Genomic DNA, 22,194 nt, shown 5'->3' on the forward strand with positions numbered 1-22,194 from the left:
GCGGCGCAGCCCCCGCGCCGTGTGCAGCGACCCCTGCCCGGGCGGGGCCCTCGCCCGCCTCTCCCGCCCGGGCCCCGTCAGCCGTCCGCGGTGCCGGCGGCCCTCTCCCCCGGGCTGGCCGAGGTGGGTTGAAGCCACGGCTGGTGGCCGTGAGGGGCGGTGACAGTGGGCCGTGAGGGCTGGGGGACGCTGCTGGGAGAGGGGGTCGTGCGGCCAGGAGGAGCCCCCCGGGCCTCGGCTGCCGCCGGGGGCGGCGGGGAGGAGGGGGCGCGGGTGACCCTGATAATCGCTTGATGTTGGCCTGCGGCTTGCGTAATCTGCCATCAATTATTTATTTCATGCACCACGTTTGGGTCTGAGGGGCAGCGTTAGGCCTCTGATGTAGCTCGGTGCCGCAGAAGGGAGGCTTCCTTCCCCGAGTGTTACAGGGAAGGGAAGTGGGGTTTTTCTGGGGTTCAGAGAGTGTTCTTAATGCGTGTTGCTGGGCAATTTGTGGGGATGTGAACGAGGGACGTCCTTATTCACGATAAATTTTTAAAGATCGAGCGGAAGCCATCCTAGTCTGAACAGAAATAACCTTGTGTGGTTTATTTCACGTGCTAGATTGTTGTTTTTCTCATTCTGTGGCAGGTTGGGCTGCTCAGCCAGCCTGGAGAGAAGGCTGGAGAAGGAAACATGTCTTCTGAATCTTTTTGTCTGGCTGCCCAAGCTAGGTTTGACTCCAAATGGTTGAAGACAGACTTACAGGTAAGGAGTCAGATAGTTGTATTGCATTGTGACCTTTCAGGTGCAGAGCAAGGATGCTTTTAGTCTAAACAGCTGGCAAACAGAAGACTGCAGCGTTGCTCTTGAGATAGATGTATAGGTTTTTTTGAGTATGCTGACTTAAAACTGATCTTGAAGAAACAGTAACTTATTTTGAGCTGCAAATAGATCTGTATTGTCAGTCCAGTCTCCTCAGCTTAGAAACAAGCTGGACTACATATCTATACTGTCTTTGCAGAGTGTCAAAGCACACAGCTGAGTATTCAGCATTACTGCTAGAACTATAAATTCTTCATTTAGACTGTTGCTAAACTTCTTGCCTGCATATAAGCTAGCAGCTTTGTTGCACAAGAGAACTGAAGTGAAAGGCGATGGAAGTCTAATTTATATTTTGAAGAATTCAGATTAGCTTTTGTTGTAGTTGTTTGTATAAGAGGTATAGGCTTCCTTTAAATTTTGTCCTTTTTGAAGGGAGTTAATTTTTTGTCAAAGATACGTGGTTGAAATGGAACTAGTCTTTGTTGAAATGTTTGGTGAAAGTTTTCTTTTGTCTTAGAAGATGATCCGTTTTATCAAAGTTGTGTGATACAGGGATGAGGATACTATCATGTTTTCCCAATTCAGGTTTGAAAATTAAGTGGAAAATGTAGAGAAATAGAGTGGTTTTGGTCCATTATGTTTGTTTCAGGTGAAATGGGTAACTAAAGTCTGTGTCTTGTCTGTTGTCTTCCTTACCACAGATGTTGCATATAGATACCTTACTTTGAATAACCTTTCCAAGTTCCTGCTCAAAACTCATTCTTGTTGGGATGGGCCAGCCAGTGTTATTCCTTTGTTACAGATTAATAATAATAACAACAAAAAATTTAAAAAATTGCATCCAGAGTGACTTTACCCAAAATTACATGCTGATAGTCTGAATGGTTGAGTTCAGCTGGTCTTGCAGTTAGGCAAGGGGTTTCCGCTGTGCAGTTGTGATTCAAAGGCAGCCTTTCTCCAATATTTTACATCAAACAAGCTAAACCAGAATCAGAAGTGACAGATATAGCCTTAGAGGTTCCATTATTTCCTAGGTCTTGTATGTAAATGCTATAAAATGACAAGGCTTGCTCTTGATTTGGCTAGATTAGTTCAATTTTCATCTTTTATTCTTAACTAAGTAGAAGTTTTGATCCAAAGTTAGATGCTTTGGCTAATGAGGTAAATAAACATAGTAGAAAGCAATTTGAAGATAAGCATATTAAGAAATACAGTAATATTTTTGTGTTCCCTGGAGGCTGTCTTCTAGATTACAAATATGTTGCTTCAATAGACTGTAGAATAGAGGAAAATTTTAGCTGAAAAAGTGGCAGTCTTTGCTTGTAACAGCTGCTGACTATGCATTGCCTGTTTTCCTTCTGTATTATATGGGGTGAAAAATGTGACTGTTCATGTGATTTGTCAGATTTTTCCTCTCATTTGTAGTGCCTTTTTTTCTACACCCCTTTTTTTCTGTTTATGTAAACTTTTGACAAGAGGGTTTCATTTGCCATCCAAATTTTAAGGATTATTTTCAACTGAGTGTTTATAAATGCAATGAAATATTTGTCTTATGAGACTGTTGTGTAGTTAATGTGTTGTAATAATTCCTTTTAATAATAAAAATCTTAGTAACAAATTTCTATGAATAAGCTCTCTTATAAATAAGAGTTCTTTATGAGTAATAACAAGTTAGACTCTAATTACCAGGGTACTCCCTTTGTTTTCTTCAAATCATGATGCTGTCAAAATAATGAGATTAATGAAATAAGAGAACAGTAATCATTTGTGATCTGCTGGACAAAACATCACTTCTCTGGAAGCTGAATGCTAACCAGGCCTCCTGGGTATAATATTATTTTCTTATTAGGTTAACTGTTTTTGGTGTTACACAGGTCCTCATCACAGAACTCTATCTGGATGTATGTGTTCAGTATTCTGAAAAATGTGCATGTGAATCTTGAATTCCTCCTTTTTAATGTATTAAATGGCAGATGTTTTCTGTCAAGTAGAGGGGTTTTGGGCTCTGGGGAATTTTTCTATTGCGTGATCAACTATTTTAGCTACTGCTTGACTAGCATGACCTAGCTGCGTGTGAAATTTCTTTACAGGTATAAATCCTGTCTCTTAATTCTTTTAAGTTCTGTGTGTACTGAATATGCTGATTTCCTACTGTGCATGTTTTTACCAGATAACTATAGAAGGATCTTATTGGTGTTCAAGAGACTGTCAACAGGAATCGAAAAGATGAGCACAGTACCTAGGAGAGGATTGAAGAAAGACGCACTAATTTATGTGAATTAATCAAGCTGACTACAAATTATTGTTTGGAATTAGACCCTGAAACTCTTCACTTTGCAGCTAGATTTTCAACTTCTCACTGTACAGCAGTCCAAGAGTGGGTGGGTGAAACTCCTTGGAGAAACAGAATTATACTGGGGAATTCTTACCTTAGGAGACATACAGAGATTGATTAGTCTTTAAACTAACTTTTTTTGTTTTTAAATGAAGTTCTTTGCTGCTGCAAAATTTGGGGAGTATAGCTAGAATTGGAAGTGAAATGTTTCAGTTGGTGGGCTAGTAGTCTTCAAAGGCTGACATGGGTTTTGCCTGGTTGGTTGGGTTTTTTGGTGTTTTTTTTTTTTTTTGTGTGTCACTGTTGCCAGAGAGTTTGCTCTTTAGACTTGATGGCTGTGGCAGTTATTGTGGATTAAGCCAGTGAAATCTCTCTGAAAATCATCAGATTCTTTTTTGCTTTAGCTCAAGACGATGTTGCATTAATAATGTAATACACGGTATTATAATACTGTGAGCATTAATTACTCTATAATATAGTGGTATTAGTATAATAAGAAAAGAATGACATGTGGATTTTAGCATGCATTGTGTTTAATCACCTGCGCGCGTCACTGTTCCAGCTGGCATCCAGACCAAATTTGAATGTTCTTATTCAGTTTCAGGATGTTACTGTTCAGAGACAAAGCCAGCGTGATGTAGCATGTTATTACTGTTCTTAAGAGAATATCAAAGACACAAGCCCTTTCGTAATAGCAGCGAGCCTCTAGCCTGCAGCATTAACTGGTGTGAGATGTTAGTGGAGCTATATCTTGACAATATATCTTTTGCTTATATTAATTTATCTGAAACTAATCAGTATTATTGTAGGAAGCCAAAATGCTCTACAAAGACCCAAGTGCACCCAGTAACTAGTCCATGTCTTTTTACTAACTTTGTAATTATTGACCTATTATGGTATGATTTACAGCTGCTAGTATAATTTTGAACGGATTAGAAACATTTGTTTTATTAAAAACCTAAATTTCCAGGTGGAGCAAAATTAAGATATTTTATGTTGTCTGAAAAAAACACAAACTGTTATAGCAGCTGAAAAAATAGGATAGTTCAGTTCAGTATGAGGTAACAGCAGTGGTACAATATGTAATATGTTCTCATATTACACATATCAATAATATGTGTATAACATCATCATTAATAAAATAACTGTATGCAGTTATAAAACAGGTGGATTTTGGTACGGGCCACTTTTTCATGGGTCATGTTTAACATGGTTGCTAAAAAGATTAGTGTATCACTTAAGTTTCCAATTTATTTTTTTAGATTTGAATTAATACACTTAAACCCACCTACCTATTTATGTCTATTAATAGTAGAAACCATCACATTTATAGCAAAATCTGCGTGTAATGGGAGATTGTGTTTTAACAGCCTTTTCTAAGGAAGACTTTTTTTTTTTTTAAAAAGGAAAGTCTAAAAAGTATACAAATGGAAGATTAAAGTTTTTTTACTTAAAACTAGATACCCAGTTTGCTGAGTCAAACTGTGCTTAAAATAATTCTGATTAAATAGATGTACTGTACTACTAATTTAGAACCTTATGCAGAGAACTTTAATTAGTGATGGCTGAATAACAAAAAACTAGAATTGCTGTCAGCTAATGGGTTGCATGTGTGTGTTCAAATGGTGTTTAATTAGCCTGCTTATTCTGGATCCTACAGAGGTACTATTGTGCTTAATAGCACGGATTAGAGGTGAAAAGCTTTCATTTTCCTGTAGTGTGGAAAAAAACTGTAGGCAACAGTCAAGGTGCAAGAGCTGTCTACAAGAGCAGTATGATGCATTTTCATCAGTTTTCATTGAGTTCATGGTTGGCAGGCTGTTTCTGTCATTTTCTTTTGCCAGAGATGAGAGTGAGCTTTTTAAAACAAAACAGCCTTCTGTAAGAGTCGCATTGGTCTGAAATCTTTTTACCTTGCTTTCAAAGTTACATTTGGCATTTTGATTTTCATGAAAATCCCACTCTTCTAGCGTCTAGATCAGTACCTTTGGTTAAAAGAAGACAATATAAATAAATGATGTCTTGACTATTAAAAGCATGAAGTTAGTGAAAGTTGCTCTCTCTATTTTGTTGATTTCCTGTTAATTTTCTTCTTGGTTTTGGTTCTCTGATGAAAAAATGAAGGGCTTATGTGGATGTTCTTACAGCAAACTGCAAATGAGAACTCCTACATTTTTAAAGTAAAGTTTGCAATAGGGATTTTTTTTTTAAATTATTTTAAAAATGAAGTAATGCTGTCTCTCCAAAATAAGTGATTTCCAGAAGGAGGGGTGAGGACCATATGTGGAGTGATAGGTTAGAGAAATTAAATTTAATGTTTATGCAAATATTTGGGCTCAAACAGAAGTACTGTTCTGCAAATGAAGAAAGTTAGAGAATTTCTCTTCTAAGTTTGAGGGAATTGCATAGTTTTTCTTTGCATATGACCATTAACTGTTAATAAACTTTTGCAATAAATGGAAGACCAGTAGACTGTTATTATGGGGACATTTTTAGTTTAACCCCAGATTTGTTAAATTAATGTAGGGCTGCTGAACTTTTCTGTCTTTGCTATCAGAGCTTTAGAGCAGTATGTTTAGATCTAATCATGTTTCACTGTGCTTTGCATAGGTGTGATAAGCAACTGTGGCTCAGGGCATGCTTCAGCAGGGAGGGAAGAAAGCTAGGACAAAATACTAAAGAAGACAACAATGAAAGAGGAAACAAATTGAATGGATTCAAAAAAGTGAAAACAACAGAGAGACTCGGGAAAGGGCTTACTGTTCTGTGATTTTCTTCACCATTACTGGTCTGAAAAAGTTTTTTTTGTTTTTTTTAATCTATTTCTAAAGAAAAATGTTTTTTAATGTGGTCTTTAAAATACAGCCAATGGCTAATGCAGAAGTAACTGAATGGAAGAACAAATTCCCCCCCCCCCCGCAATTCTGAGGTGAAGATTATTTAAGTAGCTTATATTTTAAATCCATATTGACACATATTGACATTTTGTATTTTGAAGTCACTTTCATGAATTTCCAGTGCAGTTATGTAATCAGGAATCCTACCTGAATCAATCCTTGTCCTTTTGTGTCATTTTCTTTTCCTGGCTTCATTTTTCTTGAGCTCAAGTTAACTTTTATGGAGGCTTCTATGCTTTCTGCAGGAAAGTTTATGAAACCACATCAAGAGCATGATCTACTGTACCACATGGAGTAAGCTTTGTCTTAAACCATTGACTTTAGAACAAAATCACAGCTGCTCATTATTCTTAAAAGCAAAATTGTAGTGGTGCTTTGAGAATTCTCAGAAGCTTATCCAGTTATGGTTGCAAGATTTAATTTTCTTGAATGTAAGGAAATGTTAATGCCAATGCCTTATTCTCTAGAGTTGATGGGGATGGATGGGAATTTGTACTGCCAGCCCTGTTGGAGGATGGCAGCGGCATATGCTGCCAACCAAACTAGGTATCCCTTTGACTTAATTAAATGTTGTACCAGACAGAATAAACTGCAGTTTAACTGCAGAGATAAGATTAGCAAAAGATTAGGAGGAGGACTGCCCAGTTTACAGTACAGTAGAAGTTCACTTTGAAGTCTGCTTAGGCCCTTGCTTTTTTGGCTTGGGATAAGTGAGCAGGGCTGAGACTTAAGTCTGTGTGGGAAGTATGAATTTGGTAGGATACATGCCTTACAAGTGCAGAGATCAAGACGTGGTCTGGGGATGAGAATGTGTGACAAATGGTGGAAGCGGCTTCGGATTTGTGAAAGTGAGGTGACTGGGAGATGAAGATATGTGGCTTTGGTCTTACCTGAGAGAAGGTCGGGAGTTGTCATGGGAAGAACAAGGGAGATTTAGGGCATGGGGAATGGCACTTGATTTGGTGGAATGAGTAGGAGGATTAAGAACATGGGCCAAGGTTGTAAGGCAGTGTGTAGTGGTGGTGGAGCACGGAGCTGCTGTTGTCTCAGTCTTGGGAAGGCTGCATGTAGGTGGTGGGGCAAGCAGGGACTTGGAGTCCTTGTGGGATTTTTACAGAGTGTACATCTCTGGCACTGTTGCCAGCTGCAAAAGTTCAGTGAAAACTTAATTATTCTTAATTTGTTAACTTACTGAGTTTGTCAAGTTCATCCCTTTAAACTGACAAATTAAGGTGCTAAATTATTAGAGGGAAAGATGTCCACATAAATCAAGCAATCTAGTGAGAGAGTGTTAGACTTAACAAAACACAGGTAGGTACTCTTGTACTTGCAACCCCAGTAAGTCTGAAACAGTGAAGACAGCAAATGTGTTTTTCTTCTCTTGCACTGCGCCATCGATTGCCTTGTCAACTTTCTTTAAAGAATTGAGTGGAAGAAGAGCCATATTTTTGAAGAAGAGTCATATTTTTTGGAAAATAGAAACCGAAGAGAGATGTTTTCCAAATTTGGTCTTAAAGTTCTAGTTCTGCTGTCTCAGCACTTGGATGTGTTGATAGGCTCCTTGCAAATGACTGAACGCAAGAAGTATTGGTGGGAGCAAAAGAAGAAAGTAATATGTGCTTATGCTGGCTAAGATAGTCTTAAAACACTGTAAAAAGAAAGAAAAGCAGGATTGTGTAGTCAAAGCAGATATTTGACTTTTCTAACATACAGTTGACTTACTGTTATCTTGAGCTGCTAGTTTCACAGAATCACAAATGATTGAGGTCGGAAGGGACCTCTGGAGGTCATCTAGTCCAACTCCCTTGCTCAAGCAGGGCCACCCAGAGCCAGTTGCCCACAACAAGTCAAGACAGCTTTCAAATATCTCCATGGATAGACACTCCACAGCTTCCCTGGGCAACCTGTGCCAGTGCTCAGTCACCCTCACAGTAAAAAAAGTGTTTCCTGACGTTCAGAGGGAGCCTTCTGCGTTTCAGTTTGTGCCCGCTGCCTCTGGTCCTGCGACTGGGCACCACTTGAGTGAAGCTGGGCTCCATCTTCTTTGCACCTTCCCTTCAGACATTTATCTACTTTGATGAATTCCCCCTGAGCCTTTTCTTCTTGAGGCTAAACAGTCCCAGCTCTCTCAGCCTTTCCTCATAGGAGGGATGTTCCAGTCCCTTAATAATCTTTGTGGCCCTTCGCTGGACTCTCTCCAGTATGCCCATGTCTCTCTTGTACTGAGGAGCCCAGAACTAGACACAGTACTCCAGGTGTGGCCTCACCAGTGCTGAGTAGAGGTGAAGGATCACCTCCCTTGTCCTGCTGGCAACCCTCCTCCTAATGCAGCGCAGGACATCCATTAACCTTCTTTGTGGCAAGGGTACATTGGTGGCTCATGTTCCACTTGGTGCACACTAGGACCACCAGGTTCTTTTCTGCAAAGCTGCTTTCCAGCTGGACAGCCCTCAGCATGTACTGGTGCCTGGGGTTGTTCCTCCCCAGGTGCAGGACTTTGCCTTTCTCCTAGTTGAACTTCATGAGGTTCTTGTGAGCCCACTTCTCCAGCCTGTTGAGGTCCCTCTGGATGGCAGCATGACCCTCTGGTGTATCAACTGCTTCTCCCTGTTTCTGTTGGTTAAGTGAAATATTTCTCTTAAGGGAGTTATGAAGCTTTTATTACGATTACACAATTTTGGGATCATGAAAATAAAATTGCTTGAACAATTTATCACTTAAAAACTCAGACTTTTCTTTCACTTTTGGCTATCATAGTGGCAATTTACTGTTTAATATGTCTGCTGAATATTGAGTAGATTAATAGTGAACTTGTTCACTATTAATTGAGTTCCTCTCAATTATGACAGCTTGGTTGTAAATACTGTTTCTTAATTGTCCTTTCAGTTGGTTGCTTTGATTATTGCTGCAAAAAAAGTCCAGTGTTCCTTTACTTTCAAACATGTCTCCTTTTCCCCCTCCCCCAACACATATACCACTGGACAAAATGTTAACAACAACCTGAATAAAAGCAAAATTGTTTATCTGAGGGCTTCTTGTGGTGTAAGCTTCCACATCATGTATTTGGAGAAGGAGGGGGAACTCTCTCTGACCTATAATCTTGGTGGTTGCTCTATCTTTATGCAACATACCCAGAAAATTACTTTGATAAGAATTTGAACACCAAACCCAAGGCAGAAGAAATTTTGTTTGCTTTTTCAATTTTTAGTTGCGTGAAAGACTTGGGTGAACTTTGTGCCATGTGAAAGGATTAGAGGTTAAAACAGAAAACAATTCTTGATTCTACTTACAGCAATGCTTACAAAAGTAGTAAGCTTTCTGAAATAAAACAGTGCTGCATTATGAAGAACCTTGAATTCAATGCCTGTAGGCCTTTAGTTTGTAAGCTTAAGGGCTGTGAGAATCATTTTCCATACCAAGGTGATCTGAGAATGTAAAATAAAATGTATGAAAAGACAGTTTATCAGACAAAAATCTTAACTTTGTGAAAACCATTATTTATTATGCAACCCATCTGGAGGGTTGCCTCACTCACTATTTTTCAAGCTTGTATTTTAGCATACGTTAGCATTCAACAGGTGAATGTTTAAAAAAAAAATCATCTATCATATATGAGCCAAAAATAGTGGAACAGTTGTGTTTAGCCATATTTGCAAGAAAACAATTGTGAAAAATAAATTCCTTAAGTGCCCCACTAAAGCATATGACCACATCTGATGAAGAAAGGGAACACCATTTATTTTTGAAATATTTATAGACTGAGAACAATGCAAGAAATTCAGTCAATGGTGAATAGTTGATCTTTTTTTGGCGCATTGTTGAAATGCAACTTTATTTCAGACTGTTCCAGTTTTTAAAAGATTAAGCCAAATATAAAGCATTTAGCAAAACACAGAATCTTTGCAAAAGCTCTACATGCTGTCTGCCTCTGAAGAACAGGGACTGTACCTTTCAGAAAAGCATGGTCACAGTGTAATTCTGATGCTGCATAACTGATAAATCGCAGATAAGCTGAATAATGTCTAGCTCAAGCTGTGTGATTCTTTTCCCTGTTATCCCCCTGAGATCAGGAAATAGCAAGTAACAAATATGAACAATGTGTCAGCTCATATTTTATGCTGAAAGAAAAATTGCTGTAATCATTAATATGTGTTGGAGTGAAGTTCTGAAGTATGCAATATGAAGTCAAGAAACTACTATGGTAATATAGTGTGTTACAGTGGTGTCAAAACATGCAACTTGTCTTTAATTCTTCACGTTAACTGAGATTAGCTAGATCAGCAAATGACTTCCTTGCTGGTGGTTGTGACTCTTAAAACCTGTAATCTATAATCATTAAAACATCTGTAGGAAATAGATCAAAATAAAGTATAAGCGGACTTCTGTGTATAATGGTAAATATTTTACAGCAGTTGTGTAAGTAACATCTTTGTATGACTCCTCAGTTAAAACAGTTTGGATCTGAATACTAGTTACATAACACAAAGATGCTTCTGAATAAGCCTTCAGTGTTTTTTTTTGTTTTGTTTTTTTAAAAATGTCTCCACTGCACCACTTTGGTATGCTAAAGGTACTCTGTTTTTCAATTTCATGTACTCCCCTCCTCCCTTATGCTATACGGTTGCAAATTATAGCCTGGTTGTTACGGAACTTGCTTGGGATGTTGACACCTGTTTTGCAGTGTTTTATAAAGCAGAGAACAGCATCAGCAGAAGACAAGTTATCCTGGTCATTAGGATTCTTCAAGGGAGATCCAAATTTATAAATCATTAGGAGACTCGTGTTACAGCCAGCGCTTTCATGAGCGCTTCCAGCTAGCATAGTCCTGCCACTTGTTCTATTGTGAGTATTTGTCCTGTTGCGCACATAGTGTATTGGGAACTGACCTGGGCTGAGGTGGCCTCTCGCTCTTCCCCCAGGCGCAGCTGGTTTTAGTCTTGCTCAATTCCACAGTCTGGTTCAGCAGATGGTCATGCACGTGCATTAGCCTGCATGCAGGAGGAAGCATTGTAGCAGCTGGAAGGAAGAGGGAAGGCTGTGAGAGATGTTTTGCACAGCAGGACCAGTTTGAACTGGTTAAATACGTTTATGAATCTGTGCCTTGATGTCATGTGTTCTGGTTGAGTGCCCAGCTCTTCAGTTGCTGGTTTGGAGAGGGGACTGTATTGACTTTCTTCACGCTTCCCTGTTTTGTGACTTTATGTAGCTTGATTTTGTTTGGATAGCTTTTCCTGAAGGGAAGAAGGACACCCCGTCTCATGCCCCCCCCGATTATTGCATGACGTCATCTTGAATGTGTGGATAGTTCTAAGGTGACCAAGTCCATGCTTTTGATGAGAATTTGTCACTGAAAGAAAATTCATCTTGCTGTATTTGAGTCTATCTAAAAGTTAACTGTTTTGTGCTTTTAGTCTGAAAATAGCATAGCTAGAGAATCTGAGATCCTGAAGATCATTTAAATCCCTATCATACGCACAGAGAATGAACATACTAGTCTGAGGTGATATATGTGTTTTCTTTCTTCTGGGACAAAATATAAAATCTGATATGTTTTAAATGTTAGCTGGGGTTGGCTTGAGAGAAAATTGTTGTGTTTAACTATATGTAATGTATTATTTTTAACAGCTCGCTTTCACACGAGATGGACTATGTGGCTTGTGGAATGAGATGGTAAAAGATGGGGAGATAATATATCCAGGAACAGAGTTAACACAAAGTGGTGAACTACCTCCAAGAAAAGGTATGGATTTTTACATTTTTTTCTTTGTTAATTTTTTCTTTCACTGCGATGATGAAAACGGAATTCAAATTTCATACTGTCACAGAACTTTTTGTTTATTGTTATCTGTCTATACAATTTGCAGGTGTTCGTGTTTTGTATTAAATACAATTGAAACTGATTCCTTAAAAGCTTGCAGAAAGGTAATGTCTAAGCCTTCAAATGAAGGCTTAAATCTGTTTCAGCCTTTTGAAATTAAAATTCATAACTAGGCATGTTATTATGAGAGAGGCTTGGCAGTGTCCTTTTGTTTGGCATGCGTGGTTTACAGCTGAACCCTTTGTTTAAAGGAAGTGGACGGAGGAATGGGGTAAAGTCGATACTGCTATTTCTAATTTTGTTTACAATCTTCATAAAGTAACTAAAAGGTCAGCTAAAAAAAATGAAGGTCAGCTAAAAAACTGTCCAGAATCTGACTGAGAATGTAGTGCCTTTTTTTTTTTTTGGTCTTTCATTGTACTTGAGAGCAGTTCAAACACTGCAAATCCTGCAAATGGCAGAGTAATGCATCTATTTAGAGAGATTACTTTGGCAGAAGTGGATTTTGTTTCATGATGGGCTATGCTAAAATGGAGTGATTCTGCTCTTGCCTTTTTTTCCTTCCTCTGATTATGGTGCTCTTTTGACTCCTTATTGAACAGAAAATTAAACTGGTCAAAAAAGGAAAAGGTTTTTATTTCCTAACCTGCCTGAAATGGGCTCACCAAATGGTCGGATAAGTTTTGTCAGTAATTTACGTGACCCCCAAATAAACGAGGCTCTGTCTATGAGAAGGATGGAAATACTGCTTTTGGTAGCATCGAACTATTACTTCAGCTTCTGTTACTTCCTGAACTGTACTGTTGGGTAGATGTGATATTTCAAAACAGTAACGCCCAATTCCTTATGGAGAGAATTTTTTTGTACCTAGGATTTGTTGTCATTAAAAAATGAGGGGGAGAGGTAAGTCTTTTTGACTAGAGGAAGTTATTTTTACAGGAAAGAAGCTGTAATATATAGTTTATGAGAGTAGAGTGAATTATATGGTTTTTTTATTGAGTATAAGCTTTGTAGGTTGTGGGTGGCTGCAGGCTGTAGTAAGGACTGAAATTATGCTCCTAACTGTTTCAGAGTTAGAATACTTTTTTGTCCTGCTGCTGCTGCCGGCCCTTTTGAATATTATTGTTGACAGTGGACAAAAATACAACTGATCTTATCAGAAAGGCTACTACAACAGCTGGTCATGAAATGAATGGAGGTAGTGTAATGTTTTTTTTCTTAGGATTAGCTAGTTTCATGTATATTTCTAAAAGGCATCATAAACTTGATGCAATGAAGGGAAGGATTATAACCTAAATGAACTGTGGGAAACGCTTTCCCATTCATTGACAGCTCATGATAGAGGTGTCATGATGGTCATGGTATAATGATTCAACACACTGTGCTCTCCTGTAGCAAAAAGATAACAAACATCTGTAATAATAAAGACAATATGTTAAAGTAAATACCTGCTTTACAAATGGAATTGATGCAGTTTGCTCTTTTTGTGCCAGATACTTACAAATTTTTTTTTAGAGTTGTATCTGTGCTGGTCTTTGACAGAAAACTATTTTTCCAGTTTCTTTATAGCTAAGTAGCCACAAAGAATTGGGATTTCTGTTAGTTATGGTGCTGTAGTGCTTTCAGTGATTCTGAGAAAGCTTATAGAAAGATTTTATAGTATAATTGGTTTTTGTTTTCAGGGGAATCATTGAAATATCAACTAGGAAAATACAAGCTGTCAGTTCTGATCCAAAATGTAGAGAGCAGTATAAAGTAAAAAAACCAGAAGTGCCAAGCAAGTCAATCATCTGTGGCTTCACATGTTCATCCACGCTTTGGACATCTATTCTGAATAATGATGTGAAGTTTTTTATTTTTAAAACGCTGGATGTATGTATGCATGTACACATGACTTTGAAGGATCAAAAAGGTATGAAGTGTTAAAGGCTGTAGGATACCGTTACTTAAAAATACAGAAATTCTGCTGGTTTACTGTAGAAATAAGGCAACTATTTTACCTTAAAATGGCAGTGGTCCAAGCTGTGATGATGCTTTTGAAAGCTTTCATATCCATGTTTGTTTTGTTTTGTTTTATTTTGTTTTGTTAAAGCAAGACTGCCACTTGTTGTTTCCAGTACTCTGTTGTGGTGGGTTGACCTTAGCCTGCTGCCAGCTGCCCGCCCTGCTTCTCGCTTGCTGCCCCTCCTCAATAGCACAGAGGGAGAAAATAAAACGGAAAAGTTCGTGGGTTGAGTTAAAGCCAGGGATATCGCTTACCAATTACTGTCATGGGCAAACCAGACTCGACTTGGGGAAAATTAATTTAATTTATTACCAATTAAGACAGAGTTGGATAGTGAGTAACAAAGATAAAAATTAAAACAACACCTTCCCCTCGCTGTTCCTTCTGGAGGGGTTAAGTGTAGGTATCACACAGCATAGATCGCATCTGTTTCTTTCCACAACTGGAGTGTCTATGTTCTTCTACTTAGGTACTTCTAAAACATGTATTTATTGAAAAGCTACAAGAGTTTAGAAATTTAAATACAGCTTTTTCAGGCTCTTAACTCTTAGAATTAATGTATGAATTCTTTCAGTGAAGTTAGCCTTCATACATGCCATTGTGCTGGCCTACAGGTTTGGTAAACTACAACCATCTTGTTTACTAGACTTGAGCTTTGAGAAGAAAAAGCTAATTAAGGCTCTTTTTGGACAAAGTCAATCAGATTGTGTGTTTGATTCCATCAGGCAGTGAATTATGGAACCAGCAAAATTGGTGGTCTGTTTGCACCTCTGAACTTGCAGCTCAAATTGAGTTTCATAAAATGAAAATCCAGCATATTTCAGCTTGTTTAGTTGGTAGTTACTTTTTTTGCATAAATGATCTACAAATGTAATTCAAGAGGAGAGGGAAAAGTACATACAAGTAATGAGATTTATATAAAATCCAGTGCTTTTAATATAAAAAGTAATATATTTTAATCTCAGTGTTCAGATTTTGCTGCTAAATTGACTAATTTGGAGATAAATAAGAGGTTGCTGTAAATAGTCCTTTTTATTCAGTCTGTTTTAAGAAGTTTTGATTTATGCCCATCCATTGTAACTCCTTCTCTTCACTAGTGCTGTAGCTCTTCTGTAGATGCTTACTGGGCTGCTCAGAAGAGGCACTTCATTCTTTCAGTGGATATCAGCCGTGGCAATAGACTGGAAGAACATGCTATTGATAGCAAAAAGCATTCCTTTTCTCTGTAGGAGGAATATGCAAATAGTGTAATTTTTTCCCCTGTTAGCAAGAACATTTGGTTAGGAATAACCACTCTGTTTTTTCTTCATGGCACTTTCAGAAAAACATGTTTTACAAATGTGTTCAGCAGAATGTGTTTGCATGTTTCCAAGTATCATCTGAGGACACAGCTGTGACAGCAGTGATGTCCAAATACAGGTGCACTTGCAGCATGGCATGTACTTAAAAGCTAATCAGGCTGCCCTCAGGAAATTTGAATGAGATTAGTATCTTGCATACTGGAAGCTCTGTACTGAAAATAATAAAAAGTATTAAATAATGTTACTCTTACTAAATTTTTAAGTTAGAGAACCATTATTGTAAATTTTTAAGACGTATCAGTCAACTCTGCAGGTGTCTCTTTTGTGGGTTGGGTTTTTTTTTTTTTTTTTTTTTTAATTCCTCAAACTTATGTATTGGTGAGAATTTCTGTTTCAATTGACTATTTTAAGTTCCAGGGTAAAAATAAAAAATCATAAGCTTCATGCCTCTGGCCTACCTTTGGTAAGAGTTTCCTCTTCTCTTTTGTTCCCCCTTTACTGAAAGTTGGACCTTTGACAGTCTAGTGCTGTTGAATCGACAAACCTCATTCAGTGTTGCACCTGCAAATAGATAATAAAGTCCAAACACCACAAGCAATTCCAGAGAGGCTGGCAGAAACCAAATCTTTATGACAAGAATAACAGTATGTGGGAATTGGTTATGGTGGCTACGGTTCAAACCACATATGTATCAAACTGTAGCAGCGAGCAGGCATACAGGCTGGCTCCTGCTTTGAGCCTCCTTTCTTGTCTAGGAAAGAACTTTTAATTTAAAAGTGAGAAGTGCCTCTTTTCTCTCCCTCTTTTTCTGCTTCCCTCAACTCAGCTATATTGGCTGTACCCTCAAGTGTTAGATACCCAGCTGTGGATTATCGTATTCTCTTTGCAGGACAGAGGGAAGTTTGTAGTCACTCTGTTGGACAGTTTGACTTCATAAGTGTAAAGTGCTTTATTGTATATTCAACAGATAATTTAAAGAATGCATTTTAAAAAATAGTATACCAGGGAAGAAAAGAAACTTTATTTCTGATTAGAGTTAGGAGATCAGAATTTTCTTTCATCTGGGCTTCTACACCTGGAAGGCTGTGTAAACATGGTTTGCAAATGGTTAGACATGCATTGCTCCTTCACAAATAACTAATCAGTTGAAGTTTATATATATGTGAGTATATATAAAAGAGAAGCTCTTTGACAGAAAACAAATTATTATTTTGTATGGCAGCTGAAATACTTCCTGTATCTGGGACTACCAAATACTGTTTTAGAGTGGTTGTAAAATACAGCCCTTGCCTAAAGCACACTGCTTAACTTTTTGCCTTGTGAATGGCAACATCTGTTGGGAAACTGTTGCAGGCTTTTTCTTTCTGCTGAGGAATTCTTAACTATTACCAGTTCATTGCCATTTAAGAGCAGCACCAGATCATAATGTAACAGGTGCCAGAGGTGACTTCGCAGTGTCAGTTATTTTCTTCACTGAATATGAAATAAAGTTCCACCTTCAGTTGCTTCCTTTTTATCCTCCATTTATACTGGATTAGGCTATTGCTGTGCAAGATAGAGCACACACGGTGAGCTACTGTGCTTCGGTTTGGGAGCTAACTTCTAATTGAGGATGGTTTCTTCAGTTGCTCAGTTTTGACTGGCAAAGTGTACGTACCTCAGCTTGGAGGCTTAAGGTTGGAAACCAAAACATAGCTAAGAGAAAGTTCTTTCAGGGAAATATTACATGGTTGTTTTCCCCCACCACAATATTCACACTTCAGTCTGAGAAAAATGAAGTTAAAACAGGTTGTCACACTGCAGCATGTTTTTTGCATGCATTGGTTTGAAAACTGTCTTATTACTTGTTATTTTGGCCTGTGCTGGCTTCACTCAAGATTTCTTCCTCCCTGTCCCTCTTTCTGAAAAATCTTTGGGGCTCCCTTTTAAGAATCCCTTTCATTAAGCATAACTGAGCTTCCACAATTATGATGTCTGTGTTGCTGCTTTCAGTCAAGATTGATACCAACTTTGTCCCTTACGGGGCAAGTGTTTTTTTGCAAGTATAGTGAAAAGTCTTTGTGGAACAATTTGACGTGGGCTTTTAATGTGATTTTTAGTTCAGCTGCTTCCCACTCCTTTCATTGCTCCCCTTTCCTGTTCATACAGAAAAAAAAAAAAAAAAGTCCGCCTTGTGGACTCTTGAGTCAGGGTTGTTTTTACACAGTACGAAGCTTAGGTTCCCACCTGGATTGGGACTTCCTCTATTTGCAGTGAGAAGTTGAACAAAATGACTAAGTTCGTAGCCCTCTGTTGTCATCCTTTGCCAAGGATCTGTTAAAAAGCATAACAAGTTGTCTTACAGCTGCCTGCGAAACGTAGTGTCTTGGCACAACACCCTTCTACCCACTAACTAAAATCCCAGACCCTGGGAGTGTGTCTCTAGATGTGTGGGTGAGTGGAGAAGCAGTGAGATTATGGTGTTACTGTGGGAATATTCTAAACTACTGGGGCTAAACAGGGTCTTTAGCCACTGATTTAACTCTATAATGGAATCTGTGCCTTTAATATCATTTGCTTGTGCCTTGGAATAGAAACAGCTAGATTCAGTCACGTTTTGGACATGTGTTATCATGCTGATGACTGCTTATTGGCTGTTCTTTGGTGTTTGAGAGAAATGGTTATACTCTCTGTGACTGTCACAAGTGGGATATCCAAACTGCTTTTTCCGGTTCTCAAGTGACTTTGTCCATAATCTCAGCTGCAGTATGCATGCTGCAGTTATGTCTCCTCTTCTTTTTCTCCTGTTCTCCTTCATTCTTCATCTGCCACTTCTGAGCACCTAGTGTGTGGTATAGGTTAGGAGGCATTGGCTTTAACTTAAAACTTGTATAATTAAGGCACCTTAAAAAGGTTTATTTTGGGAGGTGCTATTGTCTACAGTCTAACAAATTTTTAACAAAGAGGCAATCACAGATCCAGTTACAACCAGGTTAGGTATTCATTTTTTTTCAGGCCAGATGAAAAGAACAGTTGAATGTTTTGTACATTGATAGGTGTATTTTGTACGTTCTAAGGTAATGAGAGCCTTTGATCTCCAAGTGGGGTCATGGTGAGTCTGAGGCAGACTGCAGTCAGATGTGCTATGTCTGGCTACAGCTGTAAACCTCTTGCTTATTATTGTCTTCTGAAATATGCTGGTACAAATGCGTATGTTTTTGGTGTTGGGGGTAGAGATAGGAAAAAAGACAAAACTCTAATGCTTCTCTGGCTTGTTGTGGCTGGGACATTTTGGGGGGGAGTCTCGATAGACTAAATTGGCAGATAGGAATGGAGGACCAGTCATTTTTAAGAGTGGTGAGAGTGGCTGGAACTAAACTCTTCATGGTTAAGTTGCAAATGCTGGACTTGAGAAATTTTTGGGGGTATTTTTGGAAAAGAAGGTCAGGGTGAGGAAAGCAGTTGCCAACATGGACCTTAATTGCAAGGCAATCTTGTGCATTGAACTAACTGGAAGTATGGATATGGAAATCCATATCCCCAATATGAATACAGAGAGACTTCCAGCTGTCTAATTCTACTATGTTTAGATAATTGGGACTTTCATGCAGCCTTTGATTACAGAGATAAGTGACTAATGTCTGTGTTCTGTCTTTATGAAAGTAATCTCAAAAGGATTGCAAATGCTGTTTTGTTGCTTGGACAGAAAGTGGTGGTGTTACTTTCATTACTTCTGGTAATTACTAAGATGCTAGATACATTACAGATGTTGAAATACTGCTGCATAAAATTAGTGTAAATGCCAATATATAGCTCTCCTTGATTCTGAAATTAAGACAATTGCTATCTTTTTTTTTCTGTGTTGGAAACAGAATATGAAAACATGTAAATACTATGGAAGTGCGGGTAGTTGGGAACAAAATCTGATTTACAGTGCATCCTTTGTGATACTGTGTGTTGCAAATCCTTTGCAAGTCTTATGTGATGGTATTGGTATTAAATGTTCATCCTCCCTAGGAGGTTACAGCAGTGATTTCTGGATTCTAAGGTCACTGTCTTATGAAATGTAATGTGACACCTAGCACCTGTGACAGTTAACATGGTAAAATACTACTTCCTCCCACCCTGTGCTTTTAATGATAGCCAATATTGCTGTAAACTTGTGGGCTGGACATTTTGCCTTTACATTTGTAATATAGAACTGAATTAAAGGAGGAAATAGCTTAACTGGTCTTTTTTTTTTTTTCTTCCCCTTTTTTTCTTTAGATGATAGCACTGAATGCCAAACTGCATCAAAGAAAGAAGAGCAAAATGACAAAGAAAAGAAAGATGAAGAAGAGACTCCGGTGCCCACTTACAGGGCCAAATCGATTGTTGAGAGTTGGGTGTGGGGCAAGCAACCAGGTATTACAGCTGTTTTGGTCATTCTCACTGAAGCATTACATATTCTGTATTGAACACTACTTTTGTAGCATCAGGAAGTAATTGGATCAAATGTATTTGCTGACAGATGTATCTGTTAGGTTAGTGGAGTAAGTTGGATAAGTGGTTAACTGTGACTGAACTTAAACATTTACTGTAATTACTTTCAGATTTAATTAGACCCCTGACTTGAAGAGTCAATTTGCACCTTTCATGCTGCTTGAAGGAATGATAAACTGACTTGGAACAAATGAAGTTATACAGTGAAATATTATGATGTCTTCACAATATTTCTTTTCAGTTGCAGACACTAAAAAGAAATTGCTTCGTTTCTGAAGCCTGAATTTTCTGCAGGCAATAAAGGTTTAATAGGTGATTTTTCTTTTTGATTTCATGGTCTGGTAGATAAGTTTGAGTGAATCATGGGAGGAAAGTTGAAATGGTTAGTTCAATTAACTGTCTGTCCTGACCTTTGCTGGCGGTAATATCATCTATGATGGCAGTGGAAAAATGGTTTGTGTGTTCACGTCTTCATGTATGGCTCTATAAAATACTGATTTTGATATTGAAGCCAGTTGAAATTCATGGCTGTTTATTACTGCAGAGCAGCAATTCATTGTCTAAAATTGTCCATGTTTAAAAATAGCAGATCAGAAGAAGCTTCACTTCAATGGTTTATTTTACAGTTCTGGTGCATGATACTGCATGATTCAGATGTTGGCATGTACAAACTTTGGACACATCTGTTGTGCCCCTGTTCCTTTCCCCTCATCCAGAAGCACTTGAAGACCCCTGGGAAAAGTGTTGTCTTTTCAGCACCAGAATCTGCATTTGTGTACCCCTGTTTGTTGGGAAGCTATATGCTTCTGTTGAGCCACAGGTCAGCTGCCAGTCTGCTGTCCTCTGCTCTGTGCCAGCCAGCTTGCTCCCTTTTCTTAAGGACAGGAGGACAGATGGACTTGCTGTCACTCTAGTAATGGGACAGAATTTTGCAGTGGAGGAGGAATGCAAAGAATTGCCACTACAGTGGAAGGGGGGGCACGGGGAGTGAGAATATAATGTGTTGAAAGAGATATAAGCTGAAGGTCACATTATTTTTGTTCTATATTTTTATTTAGTGTTTGTTGCTGAAGAGTAAAATAAAACTATTTTACAAAATGGTTGTCTAAATGCCAAGTATCTTACCAAATTTCTCCCAACTGACCAAGGTGTTTGGGACAAGACCTGGCCTTTAAGCTTACCCTCCAATTATTTTTAAAAATTGAAAAAACAGTTGTTTAGAAAAAAAAGGGGTGTATGTGTGTTTGGAGTTTTCAGAAAGAAATAATACAAGAAATACTCTCTTGTATTTACTTTTAGTGCTTACATATAGTATAGTTTATTGGCACACATATAGATACTTGTTCTAGAAATAACTTTATGAACTTTATCTAATAAATTTGTATTCTGTTACCGTTTGTGCTCGAAGTTTGCATGACCTAGCTGTGATGTACAAATCCTTAAAACACCGCTGCAAACACGCTTGCACTTTATTTATAAAAGTGTTACAGGTGGCTTTTGTTCATGACTTTTTTGTTCATATAAGTAACTTTTTGTTTTGTGTTTGTCAGGAATAGAGCTAACAGCTGCCTTTTGAGCTGTCCTATTTTTTGTGGCTTGGTAATTAATTTTGAAAAAAATACAGAGAATCACTTCAATTTTGATACTTTGTATAAGTGTTTCCTAAAATGAGGAAAATTGTTTTAAGCTTTTCTTCTGTTATCCTTCATAAAAATAAAATGAACCTTTGAACATTTCCCTGTCAAAAGCATGAAGGAACTTTTGAAAAGGAGATTTTTTTCTTAAATACATTGTTGCTGTAAGACTTAAAGGCTTACTATGTTTTCATTTACGTTTGATATTCCTTTACAAGTTGGACATGTGAGCTTGGAGTGATTTTACAAAAAGAACTGAAGAGGCATTTCAAGTCTGTGTTTCAGGGTAATACCCTGAATTTCTACTGAGTTTAATGTTTTACAGTCTTACATTATGCAGATAGTATCTAGACATTACACAGCGTGTATCTATATTTTAGAAGTGCTGTAATACAATTTTATTTTGCTAAGAAGTGTGGAGGATCTTGCAACAGGCTAATCCAGGTCAGTGGGCCTTGTGACATCCCTCCCCCCATGAGGGCTGAGAGATTTTGAGAGCACACAAAAAAACCTGTTCATAGAATGTGTTGAGAAGCTGTACTTTTTGTCCCCCGCCAGCCCCGTGCTTGTTTTGTCATCCTGGCAGGAATTCAGAGAAGCGAAATGCTTGCCCTAGTTCTAATTTATGCGGAGATCACTACTCTGCCAGAACAGGGCAAAGAGGTCAAGCTTTTTTTTGGAATGGTCTTACTATGCCAAGTACTATAAAAATGCCTAAGATAGTAATAAAGACATGGGTAAGTAATTATTTGACTTTAAGGTGTTTTTCCTTCTCTCTTGCATCTTAGTGTTCATCCACTTCATATTCAGCTCTTAACTGATGTCAGTGTTGAACTGTTCAGGCCTCATTTTTGACATGAGTGCTTCTTTAAAACACGTGCCCCCTATCCTGTTCCTACCAGGTTGTGTGTTCATTAACCAGTTCTTCTGATTCTTCCT

General features: G+C 38.2%; 1 protein-coding gene across 4 annotated transcripts in view; it reads left to right on the forward strand.

Moving 5' to 3' along the window:
* The first annotated feature begins 631 nt into the window (after window positions 1-631).
* LOC104839887 (E3 ubiquitin-protein ligase HERC2) overlaps window positions 632-22,194 on the forward strand; it is a 114,479-nt gene continuing 92,916 nt past the window's right edge. For 3 of the 4 annotated variants that reach the window (XM_010580468.1, XM_010580469.1, XM_010580472.1), the window contains exons 1-3: window positions 632-747; window positions 11,662-11,776; window positions 19,406-19,543. In XM_010580468.1, the coding sequence (XP_010578770.1) occupies window positions 676-747; window positions 11,662-11,776; window positions 19,406-19,543 (325 nt within the window). In that variant the 5' untranslated portion in view covers window positions 632-675. Of the gene's footprint in view, window positions 748-11,661; window positions 11,777-19,405; window positions 19,544-22,194 lie in introns of those variants that run through there. The other variant, XM_010580471.1, reaches the window with a different exon arrangement.

Source organism: Haliaeetus leucocephalus, unplaced genomic scaffold (assembly GCF_000737465.1).
Source record: "Haliaeetus leucocephalus isolate CR32 unplaced genomic scaffold, Haliaeetus_leucocephalus-4.0 Scaffold712, whole genome shotgun sequence".
NCBI classification, from domain to species: Eukaryota; Metazoa; Chordata; class Aves; order Accipitriformes; family Accipitridae; genus Haliaeetus; species Haliaeetus leucocephalus.